General features: G+C 52.6%; 1 protein-coding gene across 1 annotated transcript in view; it reads right to left on the bottom strand.

Annotated features, from left to right (window-relative positions):
- Positions 1-12,636: 12,636 nt before the first annotated feature.
- Positions 12,637-20,159, bottom strand: part of LOC140109595 (complement C5-like) — a 27,908-nt gene continuing 20,385 nt past the window's right edge. Inside the window, exons 12-16 of the mRNA XM_072132102.1 lie at positions 19,493-19,579; positions 18,334-18,420; positions 14,532-14,615; positions 13,261-13,399; positions 12,637-13,188 (exon numbers count right to left, since the gene is read on the bottom strand). Of these exons, the coding sequence (XP_071988203.1) occupies positions 13,047-13,188; positions 13,261-13,399; positions 14,532-14,615; positions 18,334-18,420; positions 19,493-19,579 (539 nt within the window). The 3' untranslated portion in view covers positions 12,637-13,046. The remainder of the gene's footprint in view (positions 13,189-13,260; positions 13,400-14,531; positions 14,616-18,333; positions 18,421-19,492; positions 19,580-20,159) is intronic.

Genomic DNA, 20,159 nt, shown 5'->3' with positions numbered 1-20,159 from the left:
TCACTACATACACATTATACACCACCACTAGGGGGAGATCACTACATACACATTATACACCACCACTAGGGGGAGATCACTACATACACATTATACACCACCACTAGGGGGAGATCACTACATACACATTATACACCACCACTAGGGGGAGCTCACTACATACACATTATACACCACCAGTAGGAGGAGATCACTACATACAGATTATACACCACCACTAGGAGGAGATCACTACATACACATTATACACCACCACTAGGGGGAGATCACTACATACACATTATATACCACCACTAGGGGGAGATCACTACATACAGATTATACACCACCACTAGCGGGATATCACTACATACACATTATACACCACCACTAGGGGGAGCTCACTACATACACATTATACACCACCACTAGGGGGAGATCACTACATACACATTATACACCACCACTAGGGGGAGATCACTACATACACATTATACACCACCACTAGGGAGAGCTCACTACATACACATTATACATCACCACTAGGGGAGATCACTACATACACATTATACACCACCACTAGGAGGAGATCACTACATACACATTATACACCACCACTAGGGGGAGATCACTACATACACATTATACACCACCACTAGGAGGAGATCACTACATACACATTATACACCAACACTAGCGGGAGATCACTACATACAGATTATACACCACCACTAGGGGGAGATCACTACATACACATTATACACCACCACTAGGGGGAGCTCACTACATACACATTATACACCACCACTAGGAGGAGATCACTACATACACATTATACACCACCACTAGGAGGAGATCACTACATACAGATTATACATCACCACTAGGGGAGCTCACTACATACAGATTATACATCACCACTAGGGGGAGCTCACTACATACAGATTATACACCACCACTAGGGGGAGATCACTACATACACATTATACACCACCACTAGGGGGAGATCACTACATACACATTATACACCACCACTAGGAGGAGATCACTACATACACATTATACACCACCACTAGGAGGAGATCACTACATACAGATTATACACCACCACTAGGGGGAGCTCACTACATACACATTATACACCACCACTAGGGGGAGACCACTACATACACATTATACACCACCACTAGGGGGAGATCACTACATACAGATTATACACCACCACTAGGAGGAGATCACTACATACACATTATACACCACCACTAGGGGGAGATCACTACATACAGATTATACACCACCACTAGGGGGAGCTCACTACATACAGATTATACACCACCACTAGGAGGAGCTCACTACATACACATTATACACCACCACTAGGGGGAGATCACTACATACACATTATACACCACCACTAGGAGGAGATCACTACATACACATTATACACCACCACTAGGAGGAGATCACTACATACACATTATACACCACCACTAGGAGGAGATCACTACATACACATTATACACCACCACTAGGAGGAGATCACTACATACACATTATACACCACCACTAGGAGGAGATCACTACATACACATTATACACCACCACTAGGAGGAGATCACTACATACACATTATACACCACCACTAGGAGGAGATCACTACATACAGATTATACACCACCACTAGGAGGAGATCACTACATACAGATTATACACCACCACTAGGAGGAGATCACTACATACACATTATACACCACCACTAGGAGGAGATCACTACATACACATTATACAACACCACTAGGGGGAGATCACTACATACACATTATACACCACAACTAGGGGGAGTTCACTACATACACATTATACACCACCACTAGGGGGAGATCACTACATACACATTATACACCACCACTAGGGGGAGATCACTACATACACATTATACACCACCACTAGGAGGAGCTCACTACATACACATTATACACCACCACTAGGAGGAGATCACTACATACACATTATACACCACCACTAGGAGGAGATCACTACATACAGATTATACATCACCACTAGGGGGAGATCACTACATACAGATAATACACCACCACTAGGGGGAGATCACTACATACACATTATACACCACCACTAGGAGGAGATCACTACATACACATTATACACCACCACTAGGAGGAGATCACTACATACACATTATACACCACCACTAGGGGGAGATCACTACATACACATTATACACCACCACTAGGGGGAGATCACTACATACACATTATACACCACCACTAGGAGATCACTACATACAGATTATACACCACCACTAGGAGGAGATCACTACATTCAGATAATACACCACCACTAGGAGGAGATCACTACATACATATTATACACCACCACTAGGGAGAGATCACTACATACAAATTATACACCACCACTAGGGGGAGATCACTACATACACATTATACACCACCACTAGGGGGAGCTCACTACATACACATTATACACCACCACTAGGAGGAGATCACTACATACAGATAATACACCACCACTAGGAGGAGATCACTACATACATATTATACACCACCACTAGGGAGAGATCACTACATACAGATTATACACCACCACTAGGGGGAGATCACTACATACACATTATACACCACCACTAGGGGGAGCTCACTACATACACATTATACACCACCTCTAGGAGGAGATCACTACATACACATTATACACCACCACTAGGGGGAGCTCACTACATACACATTATACACCACCACTAGGAGGAGATCACTACATACACATTATACACCACCACTAGGGGGAGCTCACTACATACACATTATACACCACCACTAGGAGGAGATCACTACATACACATTATACACCACCACTAGGGGGAGCTCACTACATACACATTATACACCACCACTAGGGGAGATCACTACATACACATTATACACCACCACTAGGAGGAGATCACTACATACAGATTATACACCACCACTAGGAGGAGTTCACTACATACAGATTATACACCACCACTAGGAGGAGATCACTACATACAGATTATACACCACCACTAGGAGGAGATCACTACATACACATTATACACCACCACTAGGGGGAGATCACTACATTTACATTATACACCACCACTAGGAGGAGATCACTACATACACATTATACACCACCACTAGGGGGAGATCACTACATACACATTATACACCACCACTAGGAGGAGATCACTACATACACATTATACACCACCACTAGGGGGAGATCACTACATACACATTATACACCACCACTAGGGGGAGATCACTACATACAGATAATACACCACCACTAGGAGGAGATCACTGCATACACATTATACACCACCACTAGGGGGAGATCACTACATACACATTATACACCACCACTAGGGGGAGATCACTACATACACATTATACACCACCACTAGGGGGAGATCACTACATACACATTATACACCACCACTAGGGGGAGATCACTACATACACATTATACACCACCACTAGGGGGAGATCACTACATACACATTATACACCACCACTAGGGGGAGATCACTGCATACAGATTATACAGTCACCACTAGGAGGAGATCACTACATACAGATTATACACCACCACTAGGGGGAGATCACTACATACACATTATACACCACCACTAGGATGAGATCACTACATACACATTATACACCACCACTAGGGGGAGATCACTACATACACATTATACACCACCACTAGGATGAGATCACTACATACACATTATACACCACCACTAGGAGGAGATCACTACATACAGATTATACACCACCACTAGGGGGAGATCACTACATACAGATTATACACCACCACTAGGAGGAGATCACTACATACACATTATACACCACCACTAGGGGGGGGAGCACTACATACACATTATACACCACCACTAGGAGGAGCTCACTACATACAGATTATACACCACCACTAGGAGGAGTTCACTACATACAGATTATACACCACCACTAGGGGGAGATCACTAAATTTACATTATACACCACCACTAGGAGGAGATCACTACATACACATTATACACCACCACTAGGGGGAGATCACTACATACACATTATACACCACCACTAGGAGGAGATCACTACATACACATTATACACCACCACTAGGGGGAGATCACTACATACACATTATACACCACCACTAGGGGGAGATCCTTACATACAGATAATACACCACCACTAGGAGGAGATCACTGCATACACATTATACACCACCACTAGGGGGAGATCACTACATACACATTATACACCACCACTAGGGGGAGATCACTACATACAGATTATACAGTCACCACTAGGAGGAGATTACTACATACAGATTATACACCACCACTAGGGGGAGATCACTACATACACATTATACACCACCACTAGGAGGAGATCACTACATACAGATTATACACCACCACTAGGGGGAGATCACTACATACACATTATACACCACCACTAGGATGAGATCACTACATACACATTATACACCACCACTAGGGGGAGCTCACTACATACACATTATACACCACCACTAGGGGGAGCTCACTACATACACATTATACACCACCACTAGGGGGAGCTCACTACATACACATTATACACCACCACTAGGGGGAGATCACTACATACACATTATACACCACCACTAGGAGGAGATCACTACATACACATTATACACCACCACTAGGAGGAGATCACTACATACACATTATACACCACCACTAGGGAGAGATCACTACATACAGATTATACACCACCACTAGGAGGAGGTCACTACATACAGATTATACACCACCACTAGGGGGAGCTCACTACATACAGATTATACACCACCACTAGGGAGAGATCACTACATACACATTATACACCACCACTAGGGGGAGATCACTACATACAGATTATACACCACCACTAGGGGGAGATCATTACATACACATTATACACCACCACTAGGAGGAGATCACTACATACAGATTATACACCACCGCTAGGAGGAGATCACTACATAGACATTATACACCACCACTAGGGGGAGCTCACTACATACAGATTATACACCACCACTAGGGGGAGATCACTACATACAGATTATACACCACCACTAGGGGGAGATCACTACATACAGATTATACACCACCACTAGGGGGAGATCACTACATACAGATTATACACCACCACTAGGGGGAGATCACTACATACAGATTATACACCACCACTAGGAGGAGATCACTACATACAGATTATACACCACCACTAGGAGGAGATCACTACATACAGATAATACACCACCACTAGGAGGAGATTACTACATACACATTATACACCACCACTAGGGGGAGATCACTACATACACATTATACACCACCACTAGGGGGAGATCACTACATACACATTATACACCACCACTAGGGGGAGATCACTACATACAGATAATACACCACCACTAGGAGGAGATCACTACATACAGATAATACACCACCACTAGGAGGAGATCACTACATACAGATTATACATCACCACTAGGGGGAGATCACTACATACAGATTATACACCACCACTAGGAGGAGATCACTACATACACATTATACACCACCACTAGGGGGAGATCACTACATACAGATTATACACCACCACTAGGAGGAGATCACTACATACAGATTATACACCACCACTAGGAGGAGATCACTACATACAGATTATACACCACCACTAGGAGGAGATCACTACATACACATTATACACCACCACTAGGGGGAGATCACTACATACACATTATATACCACCACTAGGGGGAGATCACTACATACACATTATACACCACCACTAGGGGGAGATCACTACATACAGATTATACACCACCACTAGGAGGAGATCACTACATACACATTATACACCACCACTAGGGGGAGATCACTACATACACATTATACACCACCACTAGGGGGAGATCACTACATACACATTATACACCACCACTAGGAGGAGATCACTACATACAGATTATACAGCACCACTAGGGGGAGATCACTACATACAGATTATACACCACCACTAGGGGGAGATCACTACATACAGATTATACACCACCACTAGGGGGAGATCACTACATACACATTATACACCACCACTAGGGGGAGATCACTATATACACATTATACACCACCACTAGGGGGAGATCACTACATACACATTATACACCACCACTAGGGGGAGATCACTACATACACATTATACACCACCACTAGGGGGAGATCACTACATACACATTATACACCACCACTAGGGGGAGATCACTACATACAGATTATACACCACCACTAGGGGGAGATCACTACATACAGATTATACACCACCACTAGGGGGAGATCACTACATACAGATTATACACCACCACTAGGGGGAGATCACTACATACAGATTATACACCACCACTAGGGGGGATCACTACATACAGATTATACACCACCACTAGGGGGAGATCACCACATACACATTATACACCACCACTAGGGGGAGATCACTACATACACATTATACACCACCACTAGGAGGAGATCACTACATACAGATTATACACCACCACTAGGGGGAGATCACTACATTGTTTTGTATTTTATTGTATTGTGTGTGTATATATATATGGCTGTGTGTGTGTATATATATATATATGGCTGTGTGTGTGTATATATATATGGCTGTGTGTGTGTGTGTATATATGGCTGTGTGTGTGTGTATATATGGCTGTGTGTGTGTGTATATATGGCTGTGTGTTTGTGTGTGTGTGTGTGTGTGTGTATATATGGCTGTGTGTGTTTGTATATATGGCTGTGTGTGTGTATATATGGCTGTGTGTGTGTGTGTGTGAATATATGGCTGTGTGTGTGTGTGTATATATGGCTGTGCGTGGTGTGTGTATTGTGTGTGTATATATGGCTGTGCATGCTGTGTGTATTGTGTGTGTATATATGGCTGTGCATGCTGTGTGTATGTGTATAAATGGCTGTACTTGGTGTGTGTATTGTGTGTGTATATATGGCTGTGCATGGTGTGTGTGTATATATGGCTGTGTATGGTGTGTGTATTGTGTGTGTATACATGGCTGTGCATGGTGTGTGTATTGTGTGTGTATACATGGCTGTGCGCGGTGTGTGTATTGTGTGTGTGTGTATATATGGCTGTGCATGGTGTGTGTATTGTGTGTGTATATATGGCTGTGCATGGTGTGTATTGTGTGTGTATACATGGCTGTGCATGGTGTGTGTGTGTGTGTGTATATATGGCTGTGCATGGTGTGTGTATTGTGTGTGTATACATGGCTGTGCGCAGTGTGTGTGTATACATGGCTGTGCATGGTGTGTGTATAGTGTGTGTATACATGGCTGTGCATGGTGTGTGTATTGTGTGTGTATACATGGCTGTGCGTGGTGTGTGTATGTGTATACATGGCTGTGCGTGGTATGTGTATACATGGCTGTGCGCGGTGTGTGTATTGTGTGTGTATACATGGCTGTGCGTGGTGTGTGTATTGTGTGTGTATACATGGCTGTGCGCAGTGTGTGTGTATACATGGCTGTGCATGGTGTGTGTATAGTGTGTGTATACATGGCTGTGCATGGTGTGTGTATTGTGTGTGTATACATGGCTGTGCGTGGTGTGTGTATGTGTATACATGGCTGTGCGTGGTATGTGTATACATGGCTGTGCGCGGTGTGTGTATTGTGTGTGTATACATGGCTGTGCGTGGTGTGTGTATTGTGTGTGTATACATGGCTGTGCGTGGTGTGTGTATTGTGTGTGTATACATGGCTGTGCGTGGTGTGTGTATTGTGTGTGTATACATGGCTGTGCGCGGTGTGTGTATGTGTATACATGGCTGTGCATGGTGTGTGTATTGTGTGTGTATACATGGCTGTGCGTGGTGTGTGTATTGTGTGTGTATACATGGCTGTGCGCGGTGTGTGTATACATGGCTGTGCATGGTGTGTGTATTGTGTGTGTATACATGGCTGTGCATGGTGTGTGTATTGTGTGTGTATACATGGCTGTGCGTGGTGTGTTTATGTGTATACATGGCTGTGCGTGGTGTGTGTATGTGTATACATGGCTGTGCATGGTGTGTGTGTGTATATATGGCTGTGCATGGTGTGTGTATTGTGTATGTGTATACATGGCTGTGCATGGTGTGTGTGTATACATGGCTGTGCATGGTGTGTGCATTGTGTGTGTATACATGGCTGTGCATGGTGTGTGTATGTGTATACATGGCTGTGCATGGTGTGTGTATGTGTATACATGGCTGTGCATGGTGTGTGTGTGTATATATGGCTGTGCATGGTGTGTGTATTGTGTATGTGTATACATGGCTGTGCATGGTGTGTGTATTGTGTATGTGTATACATGGCTGTGCATGGTGTGTGTGTGTGTGTGTGTGTGTGTGTGTGTATGTGTATACATGGCTGTGCATGGTGTGTGTATGTGTATACATGGCTGTGCATGGTGTGTGTATGTGTATACATGGCTGTGCATGGTGTGTGTGTGTGTATGTGTATACATGGCCGTGCATGGTGTGTGTGTGTATATATGGCTGTGCATGGTGTGTGTATTGTGTATGTGTATACATGGCTGTGCATGGTGTGTGTATTGTGTATGTGTATACATGGCTGTGCATGGTGTGTGTGTGTGTGTATACATGGCTGTGCATGGTGTGTGTGTGTATATATGGCTGTGCATGGTGTGTGTATTGTGTATGTGTATACATGGCTGTGCATGGTGTGTGTGTGTGTGTATGTGTATACATGGCTGTGCATGGTGTGTGTGTGTATATATGGCTGTGCATGGTGTGTGTATTGTGTATGTGTATACATGGCTGTGCATGGTGTGTGTATTGTGTATGTGTATACATGGCTGTGCATGGTGTGTGTGTGTGTATACATGGCTGTGCATGGTGTGTGTGTGTATGTGTATACATGGCTGTGCATGGTGTGTGTGTGTGTGTGTGTGTATGTGTATACATGGCTGTGCATGGTGTGTGTATTGTGTGTGTATACATGGCTGTGCATGGTGTGTGTATGTGTATACATGGCTGTGCGTGGTGTGTGTGTATGTGTATACATGGCTGTGCATGGTGTGTGTGTGTGTGTGTGTATGTGTATACATGGCTGTGCATGGTGTGTGTGTGTGTATGTGTATACATGGCTGTGCATGGTGTGTGTGTGTGTGTGTGTATGTGTATACATGGCTGTGCATGGTGTGTGTGTGTGTATGTGTATACATGGCTGTGCATGGTGTGTGTGTGTGTATGTGTATACATGGCTGTGCATGGTGTGTGTGTGTGTATGTGTATACATGGCTGTGCATGGTGTGTGTGTGTATGTGTATACATGGCTGTGCACGGTGTGTGTGTGTGTATGTGTATACATGGCTGTGCATGGTGTGTGTGTGTGTGTATGTGTATACATGGCTGTGCATGGTGTGTGTGTGTGTGTGTATGTGTATACATGGCTGTGCATGGTGTGTGTGTGTGTGTGTGTATGTGTATACATGGCTGTGCATGGTGTGTGTGTGTGTGTGTATGTGTATACATGGCTGTGCATGGTGTGTGTGTGTGTATGTGTATACATGGCTGTGCATGGTGTGTGTGTGTGTATGTGTATACATGGCTGTGCATGGTGTGTGTGTGTGTGTATGTGTATACATGGCTGTGCATGGTGTGTGTATGTGTATACATGGCTGTGCGTGGTGTGTGTAGTGTGTGTATATATATGGCTGTGCGTGGTGTGTGTATTGTGTGTGTATACATGGCTGTGCGCGGTGTGTGTATTGTATGTGTGTGTATACATGGCTGTGCATGGTGTGTGTATGTGTATACATGGCTGTGCATGGTGTGTGTATGTGTATACATGGCTGTGCGTGGTGTGTGTATTGTGTGTATATATATGGCTGTGCGTGGTGTGTCTATTGTGTGTGTATATATGGCTGTGCGTGGTGTGTGTATTGTGTGTGTATACATGGCTGTGCGCGGTGTGTGTATTGTGTGTTTGTATACATGGCTGTGCATGGTGTGTGTATGTGTATACATGGCTGTGCATGGTGTGTGTATGTGTATACATGGCTGTGCGTGGTGTGTGTAGTGTGTGTATATATATGGCTGTGCGTGGTGTGTGTATTGTGTGTGTATACATGGCTGTGCGTGGTATGTGTATTGTGTGTGTATACATGGCTGTGCGCGGTGTGTGTATTGTATGTGTGTGTATACATGGCTGTGCATGGTGTGTGTATGTGTATACATGGCTGTGCATGGTGTGTGTATGTGTATACATGGCTGTGCGTGGTGTGTGTATTGTGTGTATATATATATGGCTGTGCGTGGTGTGTGTATTGTGTGTGTATACATGGCTGTGCGTGGTATGTGTATTGTGTGTGTATACATGGCTGTGCGTGGTATGTGTATTGTGTGTGTATACATGGCTGTGCGCGGTGTGTGTATTGTATGTGTGTGTATACATGGCTGTGCATGGTGTGTGTATGTGTATACATGGCTGTGCATGGTGTGTGTATGTGTATACATGGCTGTGCGTGGTGTGTGTATTGTGTGTATATATATGGCTGTGCGTGGTGTGTGTATTGTGTGTGTATATATGGCTGTGCGTGGTGTGTGTATTGTGTGTTTGTATACATGGCTGTGCACGGTGTGTGTATTGTGTGTTTGTATACATGGCTGTGCATGGTGTGTGTATGTGTATACATGGCTGTGCATGGTGTGTGTATGTGTATACATGGCTGTGCGTGGTGTGTGTATTGTGTGTATATATATGGCTGTGCGTGGTGTGTGTATTGTGTGTGTATACATGGCTGTGCGTGGTATGTGTATTGTGTGTGTATACATGGCTGTGCGCGGTGTGTGTATTGTGTGTGTGTGTGTATACATGGATGTGCGCGGTGTGGGTATTGTGTGTGTGTATACATGGATGTGCGCGGTGTGTGTGTATACATGGCTGTGCGTGGTGTGTGTATTGTGTGTGTATATATGGCTGTGCGCGGTGTGTGTATTGTGTGTGTATACATGGCTGTGCGTGGTGTGTATTGTGTGTGTATACATGGCTGTGCGCGGTGTGTGTATTGTGTGTGTATACATGGCTGTGCGCAGTGTGTGTATTTTGAGTGTATACATGGCTGTGCATGGTGTGTGTATTGTGTGTGTATACATGGCTGTGCGTGGTGTGTATTGTGTGTGTATACATGGCTGTGCGTGGTGTGTATTGTGTGTGTATACATGGCTGTGCGCGGTGTGTGTATTGTGTGTGTATACATGGCTGTGCGCTGTGTGTGTATTGTGTGTGTATACATGGCTGTGCATGGTGTGTGTATTGTGTGTGTATACATGGCTGTGCGCTGTGTGTGTATTGTATGTGTATACATGGCTGTGCGTGGTGTGTGTATTGTGTGTGTGTGTGTATACATGGCTGTGCGTGGTGTGTGTATTGTGAGTGTATACATGGCTGTGCATGGTGTGTGTATTGTGTGTGTATACATGGCTGTGCGTGGTGTGTGTATTGTGTGTGTGTGTGTATACATGGCTGTGCGTGGTGTGTATTGTGAGTGTATACATGGCTGTGCATGGTGTGTGTATTGTGTGTGTATACATGGCTGTGCGTGGTGTGTGTATATTGTGTCTCCATACTGTAGGGATCCGGCACCTGATACCTTGACCTGTTTAGTGTAGAGGCTCCGCCCCCTGCGCCTTCAGTCTGATCCCACCTGTAATCCCCTCCATGTAATGGATCAGCCACCGCCGTGTAACCTTATAGTGACCGGAGAGGAGATTACACAACCCCCCCCCCCCCCCCCGTGTAACCCTATAGTGACCGCAGAGGAGATTACTTCCCCCTCCACCCCCCCTCCCCCGTGTAACCCTATAGTGACCGGAGATTACACCCCCCCCCTTGTGTAACCCTATAGTGACCGGACAGGAGATTACACCCCCCCCCCCCCGTGTTACCCTATAGTGACCGGAGATTACACCCCCCACCTTGTGTAACCCTATAGTGACCGGATAGAAGATTACAAGCCCCCCCCCCCCCCCTGTGTAACCGTATAGTGACCAGAGAGGAGATTACACCCCCGCCCCCCCCGTGTAACTCTGTAGTGACAAGCGCCGGGGATAAGAGGTTATATCCCCCCCCCCCGTAACCCTATAGTGCCGTGTGCGGGGCGTCCTGCGTGTGCCGGGCGTCCTGCGTGTGCGGGACGTCCTGCGTGTGCCGTGTGCGGGGCGTCCTGCGTGTGCGGGGTGCCCCCTATGTCTGGATGCTGGAGCTCGGGCTTTCTGCTGTTGGGGTGCAGTTCTCCTGCTGCTGCTGCTGAGACTCCACTAGTCCGGGTGGGATATCTCCGGCTCATCCTTTCTCCAGGCCGCGCTGGTGTTTGGGGGGGCTTCATCCCCTGCTCCCGGGCTCCTCCGATGTTCTGGGGTTATGCGCAGGCGATGCTGGACCTAGACGCTGTGTAGCCAGGGAGCGCGGAGCTCACCCCCCCCCCCCCATTTGTCCTGTGATTATATTATAAATTATCTGAACCAAATACATTTATGTTTTTAGGAAGATTTTTTGTGGCACAGACTTTATTGTTTGGATGACATGGCGTTTGTATGGTCGCGTCTCCTATCTCATTGTGTTACAGAGTAACATCCCGCACTAAGAATAACAAATCTCTGATTCCGGAACGTTCCGTCCACACAATATAAACGTCATCATTAAAGGCCAGACCCCACAAAAACAGATTTTGTGATGACAGCTTCCGATTCTATGTCCACGCAGGTAATTTCGTGTGACAAGCTGTGCCCCATGAGGTGTGCAGAGGCTTCAGGTGCAGCAGCGCCGCCCTCCTGGCCATGTCTGGTATTGCTCCACGAGTTTCATTATTTACATTGTATCATCTTATGTCTTTATTGAATGAAAAAAAAAAAGTCAACGTAACGAAGCTGCAGCGAGGAGGCTACACGTGGCAGCCCTCCAGCAGGATGTTCTCGGAGAACTCCTCCAGCGTGGAGATGACGTCTTGACAGGAAGGACGGCTGCAGGACGATGGGTCCGGCCACCACTCCACCCAGGTGCTGGAGTCCAGGGGATACTCGTACCTGCAGGAGGATGATGGGAGTTATCTGGCAGTAATGGGGGGGGGGGCTCTGGTCATGTGACGCGGTACTTACTGAAACTCTCGCTCTCCGCGGATGCGCAGTCCTTCCTTCCCCATGACCAGGTACTGCTCCCCGGGCTGCAGGACCAGCGCGCTGCACGTCTGCTTCTTGATGAGACGAACTTGTTTCTTGGCCTTGACAGTGGCCGTACCTGAACACAGGAGGGAAGGTGTGAGGAGAGGACGCGGCGGGGGACGGGCGAGAGGACGCGGCGGGGGACGGGCGAGAGGACGCGGCGGGGGACGGGCGAGAGGACGCGGCGGGGGACGGGCGAGAGGACGCGGCGGGGGACGGGCGAGAGGACGCGGCGGGGGACGGGCGAGAGGACGCGGCGGGGGACGGGCGAGAGGACGCGGCGGGGGACGGGCGAGAGGACGCGGCGGGGGACGCGAGGCTGGAGAGAGGACGCGGCGGGGGACGGGAGGCTGGAGAGAGGACGCGGCGGGGGACGGGAGGCTGGAGAGAGAACGCGGCGGGGGGCGGGAGGCTGGAGAGAGGGCGGGAGGCTGGCGAGAGGACGCGGCGGGGGACGGGAGGCTGGAGAGAGGACGCGGCGGGGGGCGGGAGGCTGGCGAGAGGACGCGGCGGGGGACGGGAGGCTGGCGAGAGGACGCGGCGGGGGACGGGAGGCTGGCGAGAGGACGCGGCGGGGGACGGGAGGCTGGCGAGAGGACGCGGCGGGGGACGGGAGGCTGGCGAGAGGACGCGGCGGGGGACGGGAGGCTGGCGAGAGGACGCGGCGGGGGACGGGAGGCTGGCGAGAGGACGCGGCGGGGGACGGGAGGCTGGCGAGAGGACGCGGCGGGGGACGGGAGGCTGGCGAGAGGACGCGGCGGGGGACGGGAGGCTGGCGAGAGGACGCGGCGGGGGACGGGAGGCTGGCGAGAGGACGCGGCGGGGGACGGGAGGCTGGCGAGAGGACGCGGCGGGGGACGGGAGGCTGGCGAGAGGACGCGGCGGGGGACGGGAGGCTGGCGAGAGGACGCGGCGGGGGACGGGAGGCTGGCGAGAGGACGCGGCGGGGGACGGGAGGCTGGAGAGAGGACGCGGCGGGGGACGGGAGGCTGGAGAGAGGACGCGGCGGGGGACGGGCGACGAGAGAGAGGACGCGGCGGGGGACGGGCGACGGGAGAGAGGACGCGGCGGGGGACGGGAGGCTGGAGAGAGGACGCGGCGGGGGACGGGAGGCTGGAGAGAGGACGCTGCGGGGGACAGGAGAGAGGACGCGGCGGGGAACGGGGGCGAGAGGGAGAGAGGGGTAGGGATCAGTTGAGAAGACTCACCTTTATTGAAGATGTCCACAATGGTCACCGTGTACTTCTCAAACTCCCCCTCCACCTCGGATGTGGTCGCTTGCACTTTATAAGCTGTGGAGGGTGAGAAGAAAAGAATTTGTTTAGTGAGACTTGTCGTCACTTGTCGCAGTGCAGGAAGGAGCCGTCGGGCTTAAAAACTTTTGATATGTTGTAGGGCAGAGAATTTTAAGGATTAGTTAGGGGAATCCTGCTCCTTCCTCTTGTATTGTGCAGCCTTCCCCCTGCTCTCAGCTCAGTGCTCCTGGAGCTCGTTCTAATGTAATAACCACACACGTACACTTACCCCTACCCCTGTATATACACAGATAATCCACACAGACCCCCATCACCAGGAAGCTGCCCCCCATGTGCTGATAGGAGAGAGATGGATAGCTCTGGTGTGATTGGTCAGCAGCCGATGCTTGTGATGATGTCACGGGGGCAGGCCCCGCCCCTCCATCTGACTGATTGTAGAGCTGGACACCCTGGTTACTATGGGACTAAATGAGAAGCGAGAGGCAAAATACTTTGGGGACTGATTGGGCCTGGGTCCGGGAGCTTGGGCCTGGACATAGGCCTGGGTGCTTGGGCCTGGTCATAGGCCTGGGTGCTTGGGCCTGGTCATAGGCCTGGGTGCTTGGGCCTGGTCATAGGCCTGGGTGCTTGGGCCTGGTCATAGGCCTGGGTGCTTGGGCCTGGTCATAGGCCTGGGTGCTGGGGCCTGGTCATAGGCCTGGGTGCTGGGGCCTGGTCATAGGCCTGGTCATAGGCCTGGGTGCTTGGGCCTGGTCATAGGCCTGGGTGCTTGGGCCTGGTCATAGGCCTGGGTGCTGGGGCCTGGGTGCTTGGGTCCGGGTGCTGGGGCCTGGTCATAGGTCTGGGTGCTGGGCCTGGGTGCTTGGGTCCGGGTGCTTGTTCCTGGTCATAGGCCTGGGTGCTTGGGCCTGGTCATAGGCCTGGGTGCTGGGCCCTGGTCATAGGCCTGGGTGCTTGGGCCTGGTCATAGGCCTGGGTGCTTGGGCCTGGTCATAGGCCTGGGTGCTTGGGCCTGGTCATAGGCCTGGGTGCTTGGGCCTGGTCATAGGCCTGGGTGCTTGGGCCTGGTCATAGGCCTGGGTGCTTGGGCCTGGTCATAGGCCTGGGTGCTTGGGCCTGGTCATAGGCCTGGGTGCTGGGGCCTGGTCATAGGCCTGGGTGCTGGGGCCTGGTCATAGGCCTGGGTGCTGGGGCCTGGTCATAGGCCTGGTCATAGGCCTGGGTGCTTGGGCCTGGTCATAGGCCTGGGTGCTTGGGCCTGGTCATAGGCCTGGGTGCTGGGGCCTGGGTGCTTGGGTCCGGGTGCTGGGGCCTGGTCATAGGTCTGGGTGCTGGGCCTGGGTGCTTGGGTCCGGGTGCTTGTTCCTGGTCATAGGCCTGGGTGCTTGGGCCTGGTCATAGGCCTGGGTGCTTGGGCCTGGTCATAGGCCTGGGTGCTTGGGCCTGGTCATAGGCCTGGGTGCTTGGGCCTGGTCATAGGCCTGGGTGCTTGGGCCTGGTCATAGGCCTGGGTGCTTGGGCCTGGTCATAGGCCTGGGTGCTTGGGCCTGGTCATAGGCCTGGGTGCTTGGGCCTGGTCATAGGCCTGGGTGCTTGGGCCTGGTCATAGGCCTGGGTGCTTGGGCCTGGTCATAGGCCTGGGTGCTTGGGCCTGGTCATAGGCCTGGGTGCTTGGGCCTGGTCATAGGCCTGGGTGCTTGGGCCTGGTCATAGGCCTGGGTGCTTGGGCCTGGTCATAGGCCTGGGTGCTTGGGCCTGGTCATAGGCCTGGGTGCTTGGGCCTGGTCATAGGCCTGGGTGCTTGGGCCTGGTCATAGGCCTGGGTGCTTGGGCCTGGTCATAGGCCTGGGTGCTTGGGCCTGGTCATAGGCCTGGGTGCTGGGGCCTGGGTGCTTGGGTCCGGGTGCTGGGGCCTGGTCATAGGCCTGGTCATAGGCCTGGGTGCTGGGGCCTGGTCATAGGCCTGGGTGCTGGGGCCTGGTCATAGGCCTGGGTGCTTGGGCCTGGGTGCTTGGGTCCGGGTGCTTGTTCCTGGTCATAGGCCTGGTCATAGGCCTGGGTGCTGGGGCCTGGTCATAGGCCTGGGTGCTGGGGCCTGGTCATAGGCCTGGGTGCTGGGGCCTGGTCATAGGCCTGGGTGCTGGGGCCTGGTCATAGGCCTGGGTGCTGGGGCCTGGTCATAGGCCTGGGTGCTGGGGCCTGGTCATAGGCCTGGGTGCTGGGGCCTGGTCATAGGCCTGGGTGCTGGGGCCTGGTCATAGGCCTGGGTGCTGGGGCCTGGTCATAGGCCTGGGTGCTGGGGCCTGGTCATAGGCCTGGGTGCTGGGGCCTGGTCATAGGCCTGGGTGCTGGGGCCTGGTCATAGGCCTGGGTGCTGGGGCCTGGTCATAGGCCTGGGTGCTGGGGCCTGGTCATAGGCCTGGGTGCTGGGGCCTGGTCATAGGCCTGGGTGCTGGGGCCTGGTCATAGGCCTGGGTGCTGGGGCCTGGTCATAGGCCTGGGTGCTGGGGCCTGGTCATAGGCCTGGGTGCTGGGGCCTGGTCATAGGCCTGGGTGCTGGGGCCTGGTCATAGGCCTGGGTGCTGGGGCCTGGTCATAGGCCTGGGTGCTGGGGCCTGGTCATAGGCCTGGGTGCTGGGGCCTGGTCATAGGCCTGGGTGCTGGGGCCTGGTCATAGGCCTGGGTGCTTGGGCCTGGTCATAGGCCTGGGTGCTTGGGCCTGGTCATAGGCCTGGGTGCTGGGGCCTGGTCATAGGCCTGGGTGCTGGGGCCTGGTCATAGGCCTGGGTGCTGGGGCCTGGTCATAGGCCTGGGTGCTGGGGCCTGGTCATAGGCCTGGGTGCTGGGGCCTGGTCATAGGCCTGGGTGCTGGGGCCTGGTCATAGGCCTGGGTGCTGGTCATAGGCCTGGGTGCTTGTTCCTGGTCATAGGCCTGGGTGCTTGGGCCTGGTCATAGGCCTGGGTGCTTGGGCCTGGTCATAGGCCTGGGTGCTTGGGCCTGGTCATAGGCCTGGGTGCTGGGGCCTGGTCATAGGCCTGGGTGCTGGGGCCTGGTCATGGGCCCGGTCATGGGCCCGGGTGCTTGGGCCCGGTCATGGGCCCGGGTGCTTGGGCCCGGTCATGGGCCCGGGTGCTGGGGCCCGGGTGCTGGGGCCTGGTCCGGGTGATTTCCGGATGGTTTTCTCGGGACACTTTGCTCTTCGTGTTTAGTTGAGACATTTTGCTGGTGAGTTTTGTGTTTATTCATGAAAAAATTTTGCCAAAGTTTGAAAAGTTCTGCTTTCCAGACAGGAAGTATAATTCCCATTCCCGGAATGTCGGGTGATATTTTACGCCTCCTCTCATTTTTCTCGGATGTCACGAGGCGCAGAACTTTAGGTGCGATTTTTCTCATTTTCATGAAAATCCCCAAAACTCTGAGGGAGAACTCGGCTTTCAGGCGACTGCGAGGCCTAAATAATAGTAAGACCCCATAAATGACCCCCCAGAGGAACTACAACCCTCAACGTGTGTAACACAACTTCTCTATTAACCCTTTAAGTGTCTGCATTGGTTTGGACCAAACAATGAATAAAATGGTGAGATGCTCTGCAGAGTGTGATCCCCCACTTGTGGGGGTGACGGGGGGCCGGGCGTGTTATACGTTGCATCTGATATGGAGAGAAGGATTTGGTCACACACAGACAGTAGGTGCCCAGCTGACAGGGGATAGTCTGCACTGATACACTGTACCAGACCCTCAGCAGTGTCTCACCATAGGCCGTCTCCCCCTGGCAGGCCGCTTCCCTCCTCTGCTCTGCCGTCAGATTCACATCCAATCTCCTCATCCTGGAACATTCACCTGTGGAGAAAGAAGCTCAGCCATTACTACTGATGATGGGGGTGGTGGTCGCTGGGAGGAGGAGGGGGGGCGGTGGTGGTCGCTGGGAGGAGGAGGGGGGGCGGTGGTGGTCGCTGGGAGGAGGAGGGGGGCGGTGGTCGCTGGGAGGAGGAGGAGGGGGGGGGTGGTGGTCGCTGGGAGGAGGAGGGGGGCGGTGGTGGTCGCTGGGAGGAGGGGGGTGGTCGCTGGGAGGAGGAGGAGGAGGGGGGTGTTGGTCGCTGGGAGGAGGAGGGGGGCGGTGGTGGTCGCTGGGAGGAGGAGGAGGGGGGTGGTGGTCGCTGGGAGGAGGAGGGGGGCGGTGGTGGTCGCTGGGAGGAGGAGGAGGGGGGTGGTGGTCGCTGGGAGGAGGAGGGGGCGGTGGTGGTCGCTGGGAGGAGGAGGGGGCGGTGGTGGTCGCTGGGAGGAGGAGGAGGGGGGTGGTGGTCGCTGGGAGGAGGAGGAGGGGGGTGGTGGTCGCTGGGAGGAGGAGGGGGCGGTGGTGGTCGCTGGGAGGAGGAGGGGGGCGGTGGTGGTCGCTGGGAGGAGGAGGAGGAGGGGGGCGGTGGTGGTCGCTGGGAGGAGGAGGAGGAGGGGGGCGGTGGTCGTCGCTGGGAGGAGGAGGAGGAGGGGGGCGGTGGTCGCTGGGAGGAGGGGGGTGGTGTTCTCCTTGTCCCATGATGCGTAATGTCTTCCCTATGTCGCCGCACCTCATCACCTGCTCTATGACCGCCCGCCCACTGCTCTATGGCCGCCCCTCCCACTGCTCTGCGGTCGCCCCTCCCACTGCTCTAGGGCCGCCCCTCCCACTGCTCTAGGGCCGCCCCTCCCACTGCTCTAGGGCCGCCCCTCCCACTGCTCTAGGGCCGCCCCTCCCACTGCTCTAGGGCCGCCCCTCCCACTGCTCTACGGCCGCCCCTCCCACTGCTCTACGGCCGCCCCGCCCACTGCTCTACGGCCGCCCCGCCCACTGCTCTACGGCCGCCCCGCCCACTGCTCTACGGCCGCCCCGCCCCCTGCTCTATGACGCCCCGCCCCCATTCTCCAGTCCCTTTACCTTCCAGGCAGCGGCAGGAGTCTCCGGAGCAGACCTTCACCAGGTTCTCGTCCAGGAAGGGATTGTAGAAGATGTGACACTCCAGGGCTGCAGGGAGGAAGGTAAGTGACAGGTAAGTGCCCGGGTGGGGTGGGGCTCCATGTAATGTCCCTGTACAGCGCTATGGAACATGATGGCGCTATATACCGAGAGGAGAACCGCGATCTGTCACAGCGGCAGATGAAGGGGTAGAAGCCCTGGACGCTCTGCAGTAACCGCAGCACACGGGCTGCTGAAAAACGGGCCCGGGGAGTAAGGCAGCCACGCGTGCGGCCCGGGGAGTAAGGCAGCCACGCGTGCGGCCCGGGGAGTAAGGCAGCCACGCGTGCGGCCCGGGGAGTAAGGCAGCCACGCGTGCGGCCCGGGGAGTAAGGCAGCCACGCGTGCGGCCCGGGGAGTAAGGCAGCCACGCACTGAGCGGGAGGCGTCATCGAGGTGAAGTTCTGTGTTTTATACACTCGCTAAAAACTATGAGGATGCTGAGCGCTGGATGAAGACCCCTGATCCCCTGCAGAGAAGGATGTGAGGCCACCAGTTCCAGGGAAAACAGAGCCTTTGTGTCTGCGATGCCACATGATAATACTATGGACATTACATCTTATCTATAACTAACCAAGCCCAGGTCCTG

The sequence above is a fragment of the Engystomops pustulosus genome, unplaced genomic scaffold (genome assembly GCF_040894005.1).
Source record: "Engystomops pustulosus unplaced genomic scaffold, aEngPut4.maternal MAT_SCAFFOLD_228, whole genome shotgun sequence".
Lineage (NCBI taxonomy): Eukaryota > Metazoa > Chordata > Amphibia > Anura > Leptodactylidae > Engystomops > Engystomops pustulosus.
The sequence above is the reverse complement of the archived record's forward strand: the minus strand, read 5'-3'. Positions and strand labels throughout refer to the sequence as shown.